Raw genomic sequence first — 20,654 nt, forward strand, 5'->3', positions numbered from 1 at the left:
TGCATTGCCTCGTTGCATTCTTATATCCTTGCCCGCACCATCGTGTGGAGAGAAAACGAGAGAGCAAAGGCACCTCCATGAGGAAGCTGTGCCCGAACCTGGACCGAGAAGATGGACTGGACACCGTCCTCGAAGTGCCCCTCCCGGAGGAGATGTTCCTTTCCGGCGACAGCTCCAAGAGCAGCAAGACGCTCTGCATCAACTTGAAGGCGTGGATGCGGCCGCACGCCGACCCGTCCGCGCCGTGGCCCGTTGGCCGGGAGGCCGAGCTCCAGCTCCTGCTTGGTATCCTCGGCGCCCCGCTCGTCCCGTTCCCCGTCCGGTCACATAAATCCACCCTCGTCCGCGGCATGAAGGAGGCCCCGATTGTGAGACCCCGATCTCGGTGCTTCTCGACATGGACAGATACAGTGCTCGTCTTGATGTTGTGTCTTACGCGGTTCTCCTTTTGCGTGGATGGCAGGAAGTCTCCATGGCTAAATATATCCTGCAGCAATACATCGCGGCGTCGGGAGGGGAGCGAGCGTTGAACGCGATAAACAGCATGTACGCCATGGGGAAGGTCCGGATGATGGCGTCGGAGTTCCCCAAGGGGAACGGGGGCGGAAAGAGGGTCAAGAAGTGTGGCGGCGCAGTGGAGACGGGCGGGTTCGTGCTATGGCAGAAGAAACCAGACCTGTGGTGCCTGGAGTTGATGGTGTCCGGGTGCAAGATCAGCGCCGGGAGCGACGGCAAGGTGGCGTGGAGGCAAACCCCATGGCACCAGTCTCACGCCTCCCGTGGCCTACCTCGACCTCTTCGCCGATCTCTTCAGGTTCGCCACCGCACGCTCTCTCTTCCTTATGTTCTTCTGTCCTTGGCTGCCATGGCTCAGCTAAGATTCACATAAAACCGGAAAAGTCTAACCAACACCTTCTTCATCGTCTGTCACAGGGTCTTGATCCGAGATGCGCGGCCAACTTGTTCGCCAACTCGGTGTGCCTCGGGGAGAAGACGATCGACAGGGAGGACTGCTTCGTGCTAAGGCTGGACGCGGAGGCGGCCACCTTGCGAGCCCGAAGCAGCAGCGGCGTGCAAATCATACGGCACAGCTTGTGGGGGTACTTCAGCCAGCGGACGGGCCTCCTCGTCCAGCTCGAGGACTCCCACCTCCTCCGGATCAAGTCCGCCCAGGAGAACGTGTACTGGGAGACCACCATGGAGTCGCTCATGGAGGACTACCGCCCCATCGACGGCGTCAACATCGCCCACACCGGGCGAACCACCGTGTCCTCGTTCCAGTTGGGCGAGGCTAGCGAGAGTCACACACGGACGCGGATGGAGGAGACATGGACCGTGGAGGAGGTGGACTTCAACATACGGGGGCTCTCCAGGGACTGCTTCTTGCCACCGGCGGACCTGAAGCTGGCGGGGCGACGGCCATGAAGTGTGCTCGCACACGCTTCAGGGACCAACCTGCCGTTGCTAGGATCAGACTGTCGTAGGTGGCCGTAGATGAACAATTCGATCACTGTCAGTACATACTGCACCAACGTAAACAGTTTTTAGTGTGCTAATTAATTTAAGATGCAAATGAATCATAATTCAGCCAATGTCAAAAGGTCAAACCGGAAGATGTCAAGACATTACACGTCGAGATAGCTAAAGAACATACAAACGACATTAATACTCTACACTCACGTATTGATGCAGCAAAAGTACGGTGGATTAATCAACATAAGCTATTAAACCACACTGCTTGCTGTGGGATCAGTGCTATGATAGATTACAACTTCGAAAGGAACATCTCTTCACAGTATCGAGCACCTATTAAGTCCAAGAGCCGCGATGATTCTTCTACCAGAAGGCCATAAGCGACCAAGAAATCCTATCCGTTCAGGTTCAGGTTCAGGTTCATGTTCACTGTCAGTCACACCCCCATCGAGATCGGTCTTACTGATATCCTTTTCTGAGCCTGAATTCTCAATTTCATTCTCTGCTTTATCTGGAATCTTGTCGTCTTTCACATCACCTCCAACTTCAGCAATTTCTCCGGGCTTCCTGTCAAAGAGCCCTTTAAATTGCCTCTTTGCCTTCTTATCTGCCTCCTGATTCAACCAAATGCACTAATCAGATGATCAATGTTTATATAAATATGAACACTTTATGTACCACCAGCCAAATACCTGTTCCTTTTGCTTCAGCTTTAGAAGGGCCGCAGTAGCATCAGGTTCTGAAGATTTATCAATGCTGATCATCTGGAAGGTTCATTACATGAGCAGATATTGGTTTTTGTTCTTAAGATATCAAATGAAGGGAAGACACAGAGCAGGAAGGGGCATGACTGCACCATTTCAAAATCTTTCTTCGCTTCATCAGAATCTCCAACTAACATGTAAGCCATGCCACGCCGATACAACGCTTTGACATGTACGGGACTAGCATCTAATACCTGCAATTGGAATCGACAAACAGCAGCTCAAATTCATCATAAATTATGCCATGCTAATGTGAACCTCAATCAAAACACATAGAAGTTGCACAAGAAGCAATATACAACAGATATTTGATGCACAACCTGATATTAGTGCTCCAACTAGGACAGACAGCGAAACAATCTATTGACTGAAAGCAATACACTGACTGACACAAGATCCAAGTATGATTTAAAATAAGCCCAGTTAACTTCCCTAGTTTCTCAATTGAGTTGTGCCTAAGCTACCCCCTTAAGAATTTGCCGTATAAGGTTGAAATTCATATAATCCAACTAAACATGTGACTAATCATACACCGGCATAAATGTTAGATTTCATTCAGAGGCTGCAACCAATACTCCAAATAGCAGATGCTAAGGAAATAAAACCTTTCTCCCACTATTCCACTTGTCAAACACTTTGAACGGATCTCGAGCTTGAACTGCTTGGGCTTGACTAAATTTTGCTGTCATCATTCCCATGGAAGTTGGCTTGTCTTTGGCCAGATTTGAAACTAGGATTGATTATGCTTAATTTAGTGAACAGTAAATCAAGTTTAATACATCTAGGCTGAAAATTAATATTCAGCATTTAGGTTAAATGGAAGTTATCAAGTAAATCAAACAGGCTCGTGTTTGGTTAGCATTGAAACTTAAATATTAAGTCAAGTTTCACTAATATTGATTTCTGGACTGGTTTCAACCGATTGTCACTCAAAAATTGAAACAACGCATTACATGAGTCCTTGAATCTACCACTCAGCATGAGGCAGTCAGTGTCTCAACTCTTCTTTACACCAGTTAAAGACTAGTCAGATTGTTAAAAATGATAAATATTTCATTCTTTAATCATAGCAAGTCTAAGATGATCATGAATTTCCTGTAAATTCTACAACAGAGACTCTGAATATCAAACTCCATTACTCTGAAAAATCCTGTGGGTATTTGTACGCATGAATTTTGTTGCCATAACTAAAAAAATATAATAATTTACCTTATTGCATGTCTCAATTGATTTTCTAAATTCACCCATTTTCTGGTAACAGGCTGCAACATTCAAATGCAATGAATTCTGCAAGCATCATCAAAAGGAGAACTATAAAATTATACCACAGATTTCCAAGACAGTAACATTTGGCTGATAGATATTGCCTGACTAGAGTACAGAATTGTCTCACTCTTGAATTCAAAAAGATTTTTCCTTCATCATCATCTTGTGGATTTACATGATTATATTCCCGAAGCACCTGAAAATAATAAAAAGAAATAAGTTTTCCCATGACATGATTAATAAAGACTAGGTCACTAGACCACATATAAACTAGAATAGATATGTTTTTCTTTTACCAGGAATTTTGTAGCACTACCAATATGCTATCAAGTGAACTATACATGAGTAAAACCCTCTTTTAATAAGATGATATCAATACTTCCAAGGATGAGATAGTTGACATGGAGCATATTTTTCATGTTATCAGTACAAAACACATACCATTACCAAATTTTCTTGATGAACAACAGGATCTCTAGAAGCAGCATTTTGTGATTTTAAAAAAATTAAAGAGAGAACAATAAACTAAAAGAAACATATCCATCAAAGATCACGGTATCATGTAAAGTGAAAATAAACAATCCAGAAAAAAGAAAAGCACAACTTTTGTTTGTTAGCTTGAGAATGCACAGAGCCAGAGTATGGATGATTTTCAGTAAACAAACCAAAAACACAGTAATACAAATGCATGTAAATAGAGTGATCAAAAGAGAACAGCCAGGAAAGAAGGTACAACATGACCTTTTGAGGACTACACTTTATATACAAATGAAGCAAGTCATTCAAAGTTCACCAATACCCAAGACATCATAGTTTATCAAAATATGCAGCAACACAATCAAATAAATTTCAATTATAAGATGGATAACTTTGAAGTACATTAAATACTAAACAATACCAAGGGGATCATACCTTCTCATACTTCGCTTTAGCAAGTTCATACTTTCCTTCTTTAAATAGCCTGTTTCCCTGGAAGCAAAAAAGAAAACAATCAGCAATCACCATTTTTTAGGTACAGTAGTAACCATCATTCTTGTGTAAAGATTGAGGAACTCTATACAGTCAAAAGCTGGCCTCTAATACTTCCTTTGTAAAAGGTAACAGAGCACCAATATAAAGATAACAAATGAAGAGCCTAAAAGTGGCATTTTTAGCCTGTTATTACAAAAGGTTAAAAGGGCCTGGCGTCTATTTGGCTGCCAGAATAAACATATTAATGAGATATAGAATACCAACTTAATTCAAGTGAAGCATGCATATAATATACTTCGAACATTTTAAAACCAATTAATGTTCTATAATTGCTAGAATGGAATACTTCTACAGTTGAATGGATTTGAATAAAAGGATCCATAAAATACTTGACAAAAGCATGTAAACTACAACTTCAAGGGAGGAAGATCGAATAGTCAAAATACATACTGTGTTTTTTATGTGCTCCGCATCATCCATAATCTCTTGAAAAGACAATCCAGTCCAATCCTGATGCCATATATGTATTAAAGGTCAGTGACGTGATTCAAAAAAATGAAAAAAAAAAAAAAACAGACTGAATGAGAGCTTTGTTGAGACCAATATCACTGATGAAACCAATTTCAGTGTTCTGTGCATGATCAGAAATCTTACTGAGCTTTGTTGAGACCAATATCACCGTCTCACCGATGAAACTAAGAGCTATCAAAACGTTTATTATCATTACTAATAATACTCTTAGGTCTTCCTCCACCTCTTTTTGCACCACTAGTTCAAACCAACCTATGGTTGACTATTAATAACGAGGTTTAAGAGTATATCCTAGTATGTTAAGACCTATTCCATATAATTGTGAATTTTAACAATAAATGAGATACATGCCAAGGCCTCCTCATACAGGTTTCCTGGAATTATGCTCACATAAAAACCCAAAGATTTTCTGATGTCAATGGCAGTATCTTCATGAAGTGTTCAAAATCTTGAGCGAGAGGCTGCAATACTCGAATAGTGTTGTATCAAAGACAAATGAGAAGAAAACCGTACACAAATGGATCATGAACTGAAATGCAATATTATTGGGAACTTAAACTTGAGATGTCATTCATGTAATCTATCAACATTATCATGAAAGATGTTATATATCCACCTTCATTGAAGGATAAAGCAGAGTGAGTTGCATGCCGAAGAAGTGATCTTTGTGAGTACTCTAGTGCATCTATAAAATCAGATAAAAGAATCAAAATTTTTGGAACTTTCAAGAGGTACCTTGGGCATTTCAAAGTCAAGCAACTCGATTTCCCACTGAACATGAGCTCCTTCAGGAACAGTGGCAGGTCTGGTCATGAAATGATCATATAAATTTCAGTAACTAAGTTTCTAAAAACATAGTGACTCAATTTAGAAAAGTTAACCTTGTAAATTTGTCATATGCATAATCTGGAGGACAGGTAACAAGGGATATCTCTCCAGGAAGCATTAGTCGAACACACATTTCAAGTCCCTCAGGCACCTGAAGCATGTTGGAAAATTTAGAAAAAGAAATATTAAATCAATATAGCAGTTTAATATCCAAATAAGGAGTTGGAAACAGCACCACTGTTGAAGCTTATCAAAAGCAAAGAGATCTCACATTGACACTATAACAAATTTTTACTTACATCATTACCAACGTATAAAGATTTAGCAAGTTATGATGGAATATGAAGTACCTTATTTAGCTAAGTGTAATCCACAGGTCACCTTTTTTATGGAATCTTGGGGGTGTGATTAAATAATGACCACACGGATACAAGCACATGAAGAAATATGTATGAAAGGCTTGAACTGAAGATCTTCCCTATGTACCTGCACTCACTAAGTAGGTGTTTGGTTTATCTGGACCTTTTCAAAAGACTTAACCATTTCCAATTAAGGTAAAACCAATTTCAGTGTTCTTTGCATGATCAGAAATCTTACTAGAGGAATTACCTACATTTAAGTGTGAGCATTTAATAGTTCAATAGTTTAACAGTTTATTCAGATAAAACACTTAAAGAGAAAAGGATACTACAGTCTAATTAATCTCCAATGTCCACATATAAAGATTTAGCAAGTTATGATGGAATCTGAAGTACCTTATTTAGCTAAGAGTAATCCACAGGTCACCTTTTTTATGGATCTTGGGGGTGTGATTAAATAATGACCACACAGATACAAGCACATGAAGAAATATGTATGAAAGGCTTGAACTGTAGATCTTCCCTATGTACCTGCACTCACTACGTAGGTGTTTGGTTTATCTGGACCTTTTCAAAAAACTTAACTATTTCCGATTAAGGTAAAACCAATTTCAGTGTTCTTTGCATGCTCAGAAATCTTACTAGAGGAATTACATACATTTAAATGTGAGCATTTAATAGTTCAATAGTTTAACAGTTTATTCAGATAAAACACTTAAGAGAAAAGGATGGTACAATCTAGTTAATCTACAATGTCCACGTCTTGAAGTGATGCCTCGCAAATTCATGCCAGAGGTTAAAAGGTAAAGTGCTTACAAGCCCTTCTCCAGATCTGAACTCCAAAGGCTGGCCATAGTTATCAACTCTAGTATCATAAAACACAGTCTTTTCTTCATTAAGAAGAATTCCCTTGTAGTGCACCCTCAACAAGCTGTCATGAAGAGGACAGTCCATTGGAAATTCACCTATTCATTTCCAAAGATTCATAAGTCATATATTACACAAGAATCTGAAACAAAGAGATCTATCAGTAATGGCATCTGAAGCTAAGATTTATACATGAATATTCTCAAATTAACCAAGGAATAAGAGTCGAAGCATAGTTTATGTCAAACGATAACTAATTCATATGTCATTACTCAGTAACAGATTACTCATTCAAAAATGACTGATAATAGCAGAATGACATCATAAGTACATAAGGTAACATATAAGAATAACTTGTCACCTATATAACTGGCAGCATTCATATAAATCACATGTATATTATGCTACAGTTTAATTGGAGCACATCAAACTTGTCATACACAGTATTGATGCACCAATACATGCCTCGGGTGTCGTCTCAAACACATATGATTCATGACAATCAACCTACGACCATCACCATATTGACGCACCAATGACATACGGTGTATCAATACACTAAGTCGTGGGATCAATTTCAGGATTTGGTCCGACAAACATATCATATTGATATACAGATATATAGGATCGAGGCCCCGATCCACCACTCGTGAAGGTCGGTTGTTCGTTTTGGTAATAGAATCAAGTATATCTACACATGTAATTACTTAATTCATTTAAATCTTAAAGTTTAAGTTGTATACAAAATAATCTAACAATTCAAATAATTTGTCTATAGATAATTCAATATTAACGGAAGGATGATCCGGATCAGACCGAAATTGCGAACCTTGCACAAGGCTACTTCTCAAAGCTCGTAAAAGATATGTGGTATTATTCTTACCTAATTTACATTACTTTTGCTAAAACTATACTAAATGTATATTTATTTCTAACTTAAAAACCCTATCATAACTTTTTTCTATTTTTCATTTATTTTCAGAGGGTTTTATGCCTATTTTAGACGTATCGGTCGGTATGTCGTACCGTACCGTACCGAGCAAAGCTCAGTACATCAGTACGGTACGAGATTAAGAACCTTGATTACAACTATCCAAAACCTAAATGTGATTGAACTCAGATCTAGGAAGTCACACCAATAACTAAACATGGTTACATAGCGTATGAATATTAATTCAAGTGTTGTAGATCCGACTACCTTTGCAGTTATGACAAGCAAGTTATAAAAGAAGTGATATGTTGAATATCTACAATTAATCATGAAACAAAAGGTGAAACAAATTTCAGCATAGCTTAGAAAATAAAACTCTCTTTTGATGGTTACACAACTAGCAAAGGCAAAGGAGAAGCAGCAACGAACTCTTTGGAAAAGACTAAGCTTTTAAACTCTAAACGCCATATTATTATTTGATGAACAGCAATATAATAATGAACTGAAAAAGTGTATATCCATTTTTATACGGATTTAGAAAAATTATTTTCATAATTATGAAATATTGCAATGTAGTTAAGCTACATTTACATTAGTAAAATAATAATTGGTACTACGTGTTAATGGAAGAGGCCAGGAATAAATTCACATCATCATCTATGAGAGGTTTATGCTGCTAGCATGTCATCCAGAAGAAAATATGACATTTCCAAACTTGCCACCAGACTTATTCCATTTTGACCATCAATTGTCCATGTTGTCCACCATTTGCAGAATCTATGCAAAAAAATCACCATGATTTTTGTTTGAGCTATAAGAGATTCGGCAATAACATCAATTAGAGTTGGTGCTGTATCCATTTAATATAATTTGCCGACATATACAGATCCCATCTAAAGATCATGGTTTTGTAAAGTTACAATGTAATCGATAGACAAATTCAATGTTACCTGGTTTGATGTGTCTTGAGCAATGATGTGAAAGGCAAACAAAGTGATTCATAAAAACAAAAACAAGCACTAATACTGACATGAACAAGTTTTCTCCATGCAACATATCATTGAACCAAGCATAGTATCAATAAGATCACTAAAATGATGAATTTGAGAAATAAGATCGACAACATAAAGAAGAGACTCCTCTAATTTCCATACATGGTCTAGATTAGCATCATTAATGTTGCAACATAAAACGTCTCAAAGTTCAGTAAAACAAGTTTCCATGATTGTGATCTATTATATACTATCAATATGCACATGTTTCCACCAGGTCCACTGGGTGTCCCACTAATAACCAGTGTACTGTGGTTATGTGCATGCATATACTTCAATAGCCAGATCAATAGAAGAATAACTCACTAGGAATTTATAGAATCATAGAATTTCTTACTGCCTGATATGTGAAAAGACAAAAATACAAAAAAAGATTATTTGAAAATCTGATATTTTGATAGAAATGTAATAATTATCTTGACAAGTTACAACCTCGTCCATCAACAATCCGGCGCTTTATAAGACGGCCATCACCAAGCATGTCCCTTACCTGTTAGCTGATGACCAAATATTAGACCCAAAAGAAAATTGGTAATAAGAAGACATAAAAGATCACTCATCAGAGATATTGTCAAAGCAGCAAAGATTAGTAAAAGACATGTAGGCTTACAATTTCACATGCCTAACAGTAAAAGAAAGTGAAGGAATAAAAAAATCAGTCTGTATGAGAAGTTTGGTAGTCATATAATTGGTGTCTTGACTCTTGTTTTGTATAACATACTGTATGCTATTTCGACAATCTAGCCTATCCAGGAAAATGAATTATTGTACAACCACTATAACATGACTGACCATAAAAACAATGCAACATTTTGGGGAAAAAAAGAGTGTTCTCAGTGTAAAAGGTACAAAATAAACCTGTATAAAATGGATTAGTTCAACTTCAAACTGGATTTCTTCATGATCCTCAATCATAGGCATGAGAGAAGATTTTGTCATGTAGGTTTTGCTCAAAAAAATTGCTGCCTTTTCTCCTCGTGCCATTGTCCCAATACCCATCTCAAGCCCTTTTGGTAACTACAAGCAAAAAAGTTCAACATAATGTTATCCAAATGAAAGGCAAATCAAGATGTTACACAACAAAGCACAACCTTAGCATCAACTCATTAATCAGAAAATTCATCCACTTATTTAAACCTAAAAGTTGAGAAGTGTAAAACAGTTAAAAAGGCAAGTTAATAGCAAACTATGCAAATTAGCTTAAGAAAAATTCTCCAAAATTATAATAACTGCAAATTCCAATGAGAATCACATTCAACATGGCCATGTCTAATATGATTCCAGCACCTGCCAATCAGCTGTATAAACGTTTCAAATCACAGTATCATAGTAACACTACAAAAATGAAGGTAACAGATATTCCAAAAACTAGAAAGAGATTTCACCAACCTCAGATCTACCAAAGGTAAAGGAATATGGGTCCTCTGAATGTGACAGAACCAATTTTCCATCGATTGTCTTAGCATTAATCCTGAAATTACCAGAGCAGGCATCAATTGATAATATGTGACAGGTGTGTGAAACTAGAGTATCTAGAGTCAGATAAGTCATAGCTGGAAAAAACAAACTAAAGCAAACAGAAAACTATTATACAAACACATTATACTTGAAAATGAATCTGCAGCAATAAATATAGACATTCACTAAAAATTTACCAAAAAGAAATGATAAGTTTTGTACTCGTACATGCAAGCATGTCATTCTACAGAATGAAGAGTATATGAAGATCATAAAATGATTTTTTCTATATAACTTATCATAAATAATGAACTACAATAATCAAAATATGCACAAAAAGTAGTTGCCAAGTTTGAGCAGCCCAACCATGACAAAAAGATTAAAATCTGGTTTTATTAGAACTCTATGATAACACCTAACATTACTGAAACTACATTACCATGCATCACATGACAAATACCAGAAATACAGTCTCCAGCCTACCTAAGATTGCTTCTTAAAGACGCCAATCCATTAATGCGACAATCAGTGATTTAAATAGCTGCTCGGGCGCTTGCCAAAGTGCTCGAACAAGGCGAGGCAAGGCCTGAGCATCTTGTGTGTGCACCAGGCGACACGCTTCAATGAGGTGCCGCCTAGGCGCTCGATTCTATTAGGCGAACCGGACCAGTTTAAGGCTGGTTCGGTTCATAGTTTCTTACCTCAAAACCATGCTTCATGCTCGCGCGACCCCGAGCAACCCTAGTGCTGCTTCTGCCTCCGCCGACAACGCTTCCTACCGCTGCCTTCGCCACAGACACAACAGACCGAGCCTTCCTCTATTATCGACGGATGAGTCCGACAACCCCCGTAGCTTCCTTCCACTGTCGAGGGAGAGGACTGCAGGTTCCTCCACCACCGACGGATGCCCTCTGGAGCTTCCGTTGCTACCGCCGCTGCTGCCCACAATTTCCGCCATTGCCGTTGTTGTTGTCCGTAGCTTTCGCCGCTGTCACTGCTACTGTCTGTAGCTTCCCTCGCTGTTGTTGTCCACAGCTTCCACTGTTGTCGCTGCTGTCATTTGCAGCGCTGCCGCAACTATCTTAAACTAATCCTTCACCGCTGCTGCTATCTCTCTCTGTTATTGTTAACATTTTTTTTCTCCCCCCTCTGACTTTAAGTAATATATTGTTAACAATATATTTTTAATTTAATATCATATTTTAAATATAAATAATTATATTTTTAATTATATTATATGCTTTTTATTTTTTTAATATTTTAGAGAATTTTTTTTTCTCCCCCTCTAACTTAAGTAATATACTATTAACAATATATTTTAATTTAATGTTATATTTTTATTTAAATAATTATTTTTAAAAATTATATTATATATTTTTATATTTTAATATTTCAAAGCATCTTGCTTCGCTCGAGCAAGCGCCTTAGGTGTTTTGGGACCTTGACGTAATTTGGCGCCTAACGCTTTTTAAATCACTGGCAACAATCATGAACTTCTTAAAATGCTGAAACCTCATGTGGTATAGCATGTAATATAATATTTACATACATACGACACTTAACCATGCGACATTACAACATTGGCCGATCAAACCGTGTTAAAAGATCCACTTCTTCCAAGTGGCATCTCAGCTAAACCAAAATTTAGCACCACATCAACAAAGAAGCTCCTTAACTTCCAGCTAAATGGCTCAGCTGTTTTCATGGCTGCTCAAATAAGTAATGCACTTCCCATCAATGACCTAAAGCAACCTTAATCAGTTCAAGCTTAGGGCCAATTCTAGATGTCAAATTACGTACATACAGGAGAAGATTTAGCTTTTTCAATTCAGTTGGATGTTCTATTTCAAATCATTCAATTGCCTTGTGTTCTTCTGATTAGACTGGAAACATAACAAAAAAAGGAAGGGATCAACGTATATTAAAAAAATCCAGCCTGTAAATGTAAACAAACACATTGTTGAATTAGTCATTGCACCAAGAAGAGGATATATGTATATATATACCGAGCTTCCACTTCATAAGGTTCTCTTGGACATTCCCATCCTTGTCCTTCACTAATTATCTGAAAATATAAGGAGATGAGATGTGAAGTGAGGCTAATACACAAACACATTGCTGTGGTGATTATAGGGCTTCAGCTATAAGGATAATGATTATTAACCCAAATAACAAAAAACTAACTATTTTCCTTATATTTACATTTGAAACATGATGAAAGAATTGACTTTATTTGCAAAAAAATTGTTAATCATCCAAAGGCAATTCATGATTGCAGAAAACAATTTAAATGTATATACATATGTATATGAAACATTAACATTACATATTAATGTTGTTAGCTTAAGATGCTAGAGATGGAATGATCTGGATTTTCATACCCAAACCTCATGAAGCATAGATAATGTTCTCAGAAGCTAGACTCACTTTAAAAGTATTGTATCTGTGAGAAGAAAGACTACCTCCAAGATAACTATGGACCCAGGAACATCAGAAATAAGCATTCCATGAATACATGTTCATCCTTTTTAATCATATATTTTATTTCACGTATGTTTCTCTGCATGCACTAAAACAAATATGATTTACCAATTTACACTTGATTTCTTCACTACACTGTCTGCAGTATCTTATAGGTTATTATCTGCAGCATGATCTTCAGATATATGACAAATTATTATAGAACTAATGCAATGTTGAGAAAATGGTAAAATCAATTCCTAAATTTAATGGGAAAGCAGCCCATGCAGATGGGCTACACAGCCAATTATTTCATATGAAAGCACAACACTGTTTTACAAATACTGAGAGTTAAACCCCTCTATCCCACTGTTCTTCTCTGCATATGGCGTTTAGTTATATCACATATTAATTTTAAATTAGCAAAGCCACAGAAAGTTTTTAGACTAACAAAACAGAACATGAATGGATTGTATTAATGTCTCCGTGCAATGAAAGAAGACTTTATATTTAACTACATATATCTACTTAATAAGTGAAAGGTCCATAAGACTGCTAGGTCAAAGACATACCCATGACTAGAAGTTGATCTTCTCAGTAACATGGTTCAAGGCTAGATACCCTGATTTCTTGTTATCTTACAATGAAAATTTCTTTCAGAATATCCTTGTATAAAGATTTTAAGAAAGAAGACACTAATAGTCCTATTAAGTGCAAATTTTGTCTTACAAGAATTTAAAAAAATCAAACAGAAGAAATGATGTCATCCATAAAAGAGTTGGTAACATTTCCAAACATGTCAGGTTCTCATGCAATTTCAGAAAGAAAAAAAAAAAAAAAAACAAGAGCAAAACAGTCTCAAAAAGCAGCCTAGTATCCGCAGTGAATCACAAAAAGCAAACACCTATTCTTGAGCATGCAGAACATATACTAATTTCTTCCAAGAAGATATCCAATGAGATATATCATCAAAATGACTACTTCTGCAAGTTCTGAAAACTTGGCATATTGAAAACAGTACTAAACATAAGTCTGTATACCTTCTTCACGACTCCCAAATCTTCACCGACAACCTGGTATAGAGAGCAAGATGACATTAGAAAGGGAAATATTTTCACTTAAACCAACATAGGTAAATTACTTCCTACTGGATGTCAATGAACTGCAAACAAAATTGTTGTGCTACTTCACAATAACACTTTGTATGTGGAACAGATAGGTTGAATTTTGTGCATAAAATTTTTTTTGGCATAAAAATATGTTTAGAATCAAAACAGAAGCAAAGAAATAATAACACATAATGATTTTGTGAGAATAAAAAAAGAAAGAGGCAATGCTAATCATGATTGTAGCACTGCAAGAAATGTTTCACAAAGATATCATAAAGTAAAGATGCTAATATATCCGACATGTAATTCATATTCTTACTTTAACTTTATGAAAATCCAGCATCTCAATTTCAAAGTGGAGTTCATCATTCTTTGGGAAGTCATCTGAAACTGTAACTGGACAGTCCTCCTCAGCATAGTGTATCTCAGGTTTCATTTTGAACTGCAAACAAAGGCCATTAAAGTAAAAAATAGAAAGACAACCATGATGAAGCAATAGTATAGGTAACTCTAAAAAGACAAAAGGTGTGCTTCCCTCTAAAAAGCATTGCCATCTAATGAAACATCACTTATGGTAATGTTAAAATGTGTTTGCAGATATACCAAGGATCCTTATGTAATGCAAAATTATTGTTGAAGTTCATTCACACCCAAAAATATGAAGTATCTTAGTATCCTATTTCAAAGTACATGTCCTAGATACATCAAATGTGGTTCCATAAAACAAAGTAAATCAATTGCAAATTGACAAATAGTCAAAGAATTATCATCACCAAATTTTTAAAAAAATCTACATAAAAATACAGAAATCTTCCAGATCCAAGTAATACACTATCTCTGGCAAGAAGTACATATCCGGGTCAGAACTTGACAGTAGGCATGCTCTCTAGAAAAAAAAAAAAAGAAACAAATTAAACATAAAAAACCAAAAGAAATAATCAATTAATAGGCTATATAAGCCTTATGTGAAACTCTTGTCACAAAAAGGAACGTTAAACATGAAACACACCAAGGTTTCATTTTCCAACAGAACTCTGAGTGAGAACCATATGCAGATCACTTGGACAACACCTTCAAAGTGGTAGGTAGGGATACCAAGCAGAAACACAGACAACAATGCAGAGCTCGTTGAAGAACTCCATATAGGATGTTTATAATAACTTGGACCATGACTAAGATCAAATATAGAAAGTGCAACTTAAGCAACATAGGGAGAAACTGAACTTTAAATTAGATAGACAACAAGAAAATTCAAAAGCAAAAGTTTTAAATCTTAATTGTATTATTAAACTAGAAATGTGACCATTACAAGTTTAATATCTATCATACTTGATAGATCTAAATATTAGGCATAGGAGACCATAATAAAAAAATGACAACAAAACAAGCTGGAAAGTATGTACAATTTCATTAAAAAAAATGTATAAAAAAATGTCAACATATGCAAAACATTAGCACCACTGAGGTTCAAATGAGAAAATTATTTAAGGCGGTTCATCTCCAATGAAGAACCAGGAAAGCACTTGTTAGGCAATGTGTTATAATTCTGATTTGTAGTGAATGAATCAAAATAGTTAGGCCCAAAAAAGACTATAGAAATAATACGGGATTTGATGGATCTTGATTTGACTAGTGATATTTCCCTTAACAGAGTCTAATATGACCAGCAAAATTCAAGCACAACAGTAGCAAGTATAATTGCTTTAGATAAGTGGTTAAACTTTAAAGACAATATAATACAAAAAACATCTTTTGGTAAATAACTGTACAAATGAACCTTTTGCCTAAATAACAGATGTCACAGTCATCTGCTTAAAATTTGAACTAGAAAACCAGCAAGATAAAATGTATTACCAAGAATTACCAAAATGAACAACAAAAAAAGGAAATTACCAGAACAATATGTGATAATAATTACTTTAGAAATATGACTTCACTAGGGATCGACAGAAAGAGCAAATAGCCTCAACTTGATAAAAAGTATCATAGACAGCTTAAAGGAGATACCACGGCTACTTCATCCTTTGTCATGGTAGGAATGCCTTCAAGAAACCCCAGTATCGTCTTGCTCTTCCCCAAAACATTTCTTATAGGATTTCCCTTGCCTATCATGTCAAACAATCAATCATAAATTATAAAAAAAATCTTTTGCTTAGGCACAATGAAGAATCTTTAAATGTAGTCAAATGTAATTAGCAACTTTTCATGGAAAGAGAAAAATATTCAGTAAAGTCACACCTATAAACAAGTGTCACATTTAGATTTACGAACAGCTGCTGGTGGCACATTGAAGTGCAGCGGACATTCACATTTTTCATATATTGTTTTCTTCTGGATGGGCCTATAAAAACTAGAATTTTTTATATATAGATGACACTCCTTTTGGATCAAACTATTTAATTCCTTTCATTTGAGCTTTTTGGATGAAACACATTTGTTAGATTAAATTGCCTTGAGTTACTGTCCAACAAAAATGGCTGAATCTCAAACCAAATATGTACACAAATAAAGGCCCGTAATGAGATAACCAGGTGGTTCATCACACGGTAGTTTGACACATAAACTAACCCACAGGATAAATATAATGCTAAAAATGCCAAAAGGCTTTCCAAGCAAGAACGAACAACAACCACGTCCAGATTCTAGCAAGGCATATCCTTAAAACTTCTTTATGCATGTGAAATAGCTTTGCTGTATTCATTTATGTAAATTGCTTCTAATAATATATTTAAAATTAACAATTGAAAACGAAGATCATCAACAACCAACTTTTCCATCAAGGACTCACACTTGAGTAACTAGTCCAAACCCAAAGATAATGACCAGAATAGTAGTTGATCTTTCTAGGCCCTCAACTTCCCTGGAAGATCTAGCATACCAATCTCATCTCACATGGGCTTCAACCGATGGGAGCTGACATGCAGCCAAGTACTCCTATGCTTGATTATTCACATGTAGATACAACTCAAAATGTATCATGCAAAAAGGTATCAGCACATGCTACGTCAACTCATGCTAGAGGTGCCAACATATGACAAGCCAATGTTTGGCATGCGACAATTGGCAGAGGGCAACCAGCATGGCAGCGAATTACACTATGCGAAGAAAAAAAAAGGCATGCGCTCCCATGCCACAAATCAGGAATCTTTAAGTGCAGCAACCAAAACAAGAAGTAAACACTCCTACATTCATGTAGGTGAACATGCAACTGAACAGCACCCCCAAGCGTAAGAGCTGCATATACTTATATATAATCCAAATAGTTCATTTGATAAGTAACAAAATCATAGAAACAGTGAAAAAGTGAAAATGTCAAGAGACTGGAAGTAATATAGATGATGAAGCATGAGACTTCTTAAAAAAACACCTGCAGGTAGATCCATAAATAAATATTCACCTCCATGTTCTAATCTTGTTGAATCGACAACAATACCATCTAGGGTCCGAGTGGTGCAATGGAATATAACCTGCAACGTAATTACAATTCTTTAAAGCCTAAGAAGAGTGTATTGCAATTGTCAAAAGTGGCATGTTGAACAATTGAAACAGCAATAAAGCTATAGATAATGTTACACTGATGCGGAATGTGGAACGGGTTCCAAGCAATGACAGAAAGAATAATCAAGATGGACGAGAGAGTTTAATGCATTATGCACAGAAAAACATAGTCTCCACTGGACATCTTATAGATATATACAAAATAAATTCAAGAAAACAGTAAAAATGTAAAATCTGATTCAACCTGCAAAGCTTCTTTTTGAAATATGTAATAGGTCCATGATTGTCCATAATAATGAATCAAATTCCGAGGTCGACTAGGAAAGCTATAATTCAGCAAGCACAGTCATAATGCACCAAAAAAATATATCAGCTGATGCATGCACTTCAGTTCAGATCTCAGGTAGATGGATATCATACTAGATAATATGATTTATTACCTTAAGCCGATGAAGAAAATTTCACAGTGAAAATAGTTTTGAAAGGTAAAACTGCACTTATCTTTTCTTAAGCTGCATGCTGGTTCAGTTGATACATCAGGCCAGATCCAGATCTTGGACAATGGTAGCTCGATGGTACAATTTATTCAAAATCTTTTCCTTACAGACTCGACAAATTCGCCTAACTTGGAAAGCCTAAGGGACCCAGAAGTTAAACAAAACCAGCACCATGATTAAGACCAACTGGTCAAATGAAACCTGTTAAAGCCTAGATATGTGATAATCTAGATCCAAGCAAATATGTGATTGTCAATTATAAGTTCTTCCTTGCTTTCGATTCATTGATAATCATTTAAATGTCAGATAATCCAATGAGTGGGTAAACCATATTACATTAGATCATACCTAAACTTAATATAAAGAGAAAATCTAGGTTCAATTTAACTGTAAGTCGATTTTCCATGAGATAAAGCATTTAAAGAATGGAAAACAAAAGAAATGTACAAGCAAAATTCATCCAATTCGGAGATCCCGTACTATTTAGCAACAACTATCCAATACAATAGAAGAACTCTTAAAATAAATGAGAACAACAGTATTTAAAGCTCACACCCAGAAAAATTAAGTATAAACCCACCTTTTATATAAAGATATGAAGTATAAACCTATAAAAAGCGGTGGACAAAGAATTATAGTACCTGATCTCCCTCGACAGGCTTCTCTTGGCCCTCTCCTGATCTGATAATTGCTTTCATCAAACTTCCAGGAGTAATTTTTTTTCTCCTAGTAAGCAGAAGGTACCAGATTGGTCAATTCAAGAGCTAAATAAACAGGCTCCAAACGACCAAATGATGCTACTTAACACGAGAGGCCTAATAATTTTAAATGAACATGTAATTATTATGTCTTAGAAAAATGAAATAACAAATGGAAAAGATTGTCCTTCGGTTGGATCACAGTTTTTGAGGAGATGATAGACTTGGTGGCACAAGAATAATATGATTAAGAGATAGGTGCGTTCACAATTTCGCAAATAACAAATGTATGACATATCACAAGCAGCATGAATTAAATGTTAAGATAAAAATCCAGCAAAACTTAGCATCAAAACTTTATCAAAAAATTTTCCTTTCTTTCCTACAGGCTAAATGTGTGAACTCACACACAAAACACTCTCTTGCATTCAGTCTAGCTGGAAAATCCCAACATGTGAAAAGGTATGACCTGAGCGGAAAAAAATCATTCCTGCACTAAAATTCAATCACCTGATTCACAATTTGATTCAACAGTCAGATTGAATTTAACACAATGCATAAAGAAGCATAAAGAGCATGCCATTCTATGAATCAGATGCTCAACACATTTGAGCTCAGTAAACAATCAAGAAAAGCCAGGTTTGCCAATATGTAAGAACCAAAATTCGTATCCGTAAATGTTACATATTGCCACTTTCCGGTTGGCAAATTCATTTACGATTGCAAATATAAACTCTAACAATGGAAAGATGCTAAACATCATCCTTCCAAAAGATCGACAAGAGGACAAACATACGCCAGAGAGCTCTAATTAACATACCAAATTTTTTTCAAATTTCTACAGTAAATAATCAGCAAAAAGTGTTGTCTTTTTTTCTGGTACTACTCAAGAAACACTTTGTACTTGCGAGAATCCAACGATTCACAACTGTGGAACTTGTCTGCTGCCAGAGATCAAGTTGGTTATGTTATCTTAGACCGATTCTCATTAATTCTAACTTCCACAAGAGCAAAACCATGAAGCACACAGGAAAAATTCTAGAGGGCTTCAAAGGTAATGCAAGGAAGAGAGGAAGAGATTTCCTAGTACGAAAAATTGCGAATTTGGAAATGAAGCCAGAAGAGCAAAAATAACAAATAAAACAAAGAGGAGCAAGAATTAGAGGGGCAACCTCTTCTCGGATTCATCGTCGGACTTTTTCTTCTTCGTGGGTGCGAAATTTTGATCTGGTAAATCGTTCTCGGCCATCTCCTCGCTTTCCTCCGTACGGATCTTTCTCCTCCTCGAATCGAACGCCCAAAAGAATCAAGATCGCAAGGGGCCTTCAAGAGCTAAGGGAGTTGCGGGGACGGCGGAGATCGCGACGCTTGCTTCCGCGTTCTTCAATCCTGTACCGAGGCTGGACCACATGCGGGCGGAGGCACCCTCCGGGTCCTGGTCCAGAGTCAAACCGAAGTCGGCCTGTACAGGTTGGGACCTCCGTCTACCCAAGGAACACGCACGAGCACGACACACAAGGCGAGCGGGTGGAGAGACAGTGGCAAACGAACCGAAGCGGCCCAGTTAAATATAGACCGGTTGGATCGCACGGTGAACCGACACCGAACCCCCACCGTGCCTCGCCGCCGGAGATCGCCGCTGCTGCTGCTGCGGGCGCCGAGAAGACGGTGCAGGCCGGCCACCGGTGGTTTCTTGTCCCTCTTACCTATAAACAACCCTAACCGTAAGAGAGATCGGGGAGCAAATGGGAGGAGAGGGTGAGAGATGTTTCCTTCTGGTGGCGATCTCGACGCGGTTCATCTGAACCGTGAATCAGAGAAGGATTAAAAATCGAACCGGCCCGTCGATTTGATGGTTTGGATGTCAATCGCTGTTATGCAAGGAAAACTA

The 20,654-nt window shown here is 37.1% G+C and overlaps 3 protein-coding genes across 5 annotated transcripts in view; 1 reads left to right on the forward strand and 2 right to left on the reverse strand.

Moving 5' to 3' along the window:
• LOC135626873 (uncharacterized) lies at positions 1-1,565 on the forward strand. Its single transcript, XM_065132657.1, has 3 exons — positions 1-368; positions 464-814; positions 934-1,565. The coding sequence occupies exons 1-3, from the start codon at positions 78-80 to the stop codon at positions 1,423-1,425; spliced, it is 1,134 nt and encodes a 377-aa protein (XP_064988729.1). The 5' UTR covers positions 1-77; the 3' UTR covers positions 1,426-1,565.
• Positions 1,561-20,068, reverse strand: LOC135626871 (peptidyl-prolyl cis-trans isomerase PASTICCINO1-like). 2 transcript variants are annotated; one of them, XM_065132654.1, is made up of 20 exons: positions 19,936-20,068; positions 18,707-18,791; positions 17,468-17,537; positions 16,078-16,175; positions 14,390-14,512; positions 14,002-14,034; positions 12,508-12,566; positions 10,433-10,514; positions 9,902-10,060; positions 9,476-9,533; positions 7,010-7,158; positions 5,888-5,985; positions 5,742-5,811; positions 4,926-4,985; positions 4,416-4,472; positions 3,631-3,699; positions 3,447-3,524; positions 2,330-2,431; positions 2,166-2,237; positions 1,561-2,087 (listed from the first exon to the last, which is right to left on the reverse strand). In XM_065132654.1, the coding sequence occupies exons 1-20, from the start codon at positions 20,010-20,012 to the stop codon at positions 1,791-1,793; spliced, it is 1,896 nt and encodes a 631-aa protein (XP_064988726.1). In that variant the 5' UTR covers positions 20,013-20,068; the 3' UTR covers positions 1,561-1,790. The 2 variants fall into 2 exon arrangements, with proteins under 2 accessions (XP_064988726.1, XP_064988725.1); XM_065132653.1 differs by having other exon boundaries at positions 17,438-17,537.
• The window catches only part of LOC135626872 (ultraviolet-B receptor UVR8-like), a 9,621-nt gene continuing 8,901 nt past the window's right edge, over positions 19,935-20,654 (reverse strand). For both annotated transcript variants that reach the window (XM_065132655.1, XM_065132656.1), the window contains exon 12: positions 19,935-20,634. The gene's annotated coding sequence lies outside the window, so the exon portion shown is untranslated. The remainder of the gene's footprint in view (positions 20,635-20,654) is intronic.

The sequence above is a fragment of the Musa acuminata genome, chromosome BXJ2-11, assembly GCF_036884655.1.
Source record: "Musa acuminata AAA Group cultivar baxijiao chromosome BXJ2-11, Cavendish_Baxijiao_AAA, whole genome shotgun sequence".
Lineage (NCBI taxonomy): Eukaryota > Viridiplantae > Streptophyta > Magnoliopsida > Zingiberales > Musaceae > Musa > Musa acuminata.